Genomic DNA, 1001 nt, shown 5'->3' with positions numbered 1-1001 from the left:
TCACCTGGGCGACCCGTTGCCTGCACCCACGTTTGTGGAGAGTCAGCTGTTGGGCCGGGGCCGTCTCATGCAGCAGCTAATGATTGTGCATCTCGCGGGCCGCCCCCCCGAGGTGTTGCCGTGTGCTGTTCAGTCACATGGCATTGCAGTCGTAAACCCCGACCCCAATATGCTACGAGGCCAGCTGCCCGCACGTGTTGCGGATTTGGCAGGCGCCTTCACGGTGGTGTGCGTGGATCAAGTCCGAGACCGACAGGACTTGCTGGATCGCGTCCGCCGTGCACCAGGCCTGAAAGTTCGAGGCAACGTCATCGTCGCCTGGGTGCGTTTCCTTCAGCATAATGACGAGGATGAAGGTGCGGTGGACGAAGAAGCTCTACAGGAGTATGAGCGTATGGGATGTGTTGCGCGAGTACCAGAGGCACTGCTGCACTCCGCAATCGGTCCTACGGATCCAGAAGTCGCTGGTGTACTGCGGAGTACGTTCCTGCACGACCGTACCGGCGCTGCTGGTGTACGACAGCTGCAGGAGACGTTGCAAGGAAACGTTGCTGGTGAGATCATTCAGGGTGGTGGCGCTTATGGATCACCGCTTGATACAGGTGCGACTTTTCATGGGGTAAATCAACGGGGTTCACAGACGGATGCAAAACTGTATTATGCTGTGTCGATTGCAGCTAAGGGGGCTGCAAGCCTACATGCGTTCCTTTCCAGCTGACGGAATTATTTCCACCTGCTTCACGCACATCCTTCCAACATTGCTATTTCTGTGCTCCTACATCTGTTATAGGTCCTGACGGGCCCACGGCCGGAACAACTGCCTCTGACACTCGTATGGCAGGTATGTATGTGATGGATACGGTACGAGCTGTCCAACCTGGTGGGCTGGTACGTGCACGACTGTTTCTCCGCACCTATTACGCTGTCGTATTGTACGGCCTGTATGTACCTGCAAGTTTGCACATGCTACGACTGCTGCTGTATGTGTCGTCCGGGCATGT

At 56.4% G+C, this 1001-nt stretch overlaps 1 protein-coding gene across 1 annotated transcript in view; it reads left to right on the top strand.

Annotated features, from left to right (window-relative positions):
* The window catches only part of VOLCADRAFT_100891 (uncharacterized protein), a gene marked incomplete at both ends in the record, with an annotated part of 5894 nt that overhangs the window by 1199 nt on the left and 3694 nt on the right, over positions 1–1001 (top strand). Inside the window, 2 exons of the mRNA XM_002959387.1 lie at positions 134–602; positions 791–841. Coding sequence (XP_002959433.1) covers positions 134–602; positions 791–841 — 520 coding nt within the window. The remainder of the gene's footprint in view (positions 1–133; positions 603–790; positions 842–1001) is intronic.

The sequence above is a fragment of the Volvox carteri genome (genome assembly GCF_000143455.1).
Source record: "Volvox carteri f. nagariensis unplaced genomic scaffold VOLCAscaffold_199, whole genome shotgun sequence".
Lineage (NCBI taxonomy): Eukaryota > Viridiplantae > Chlorophyta > Chlorophyceae > Chlamydomonadales > Volvocaceae > Volvox > Volvox carteri.
This window is presented reverse-complemented; position numbering and strand designations above follow the sequence as displayed.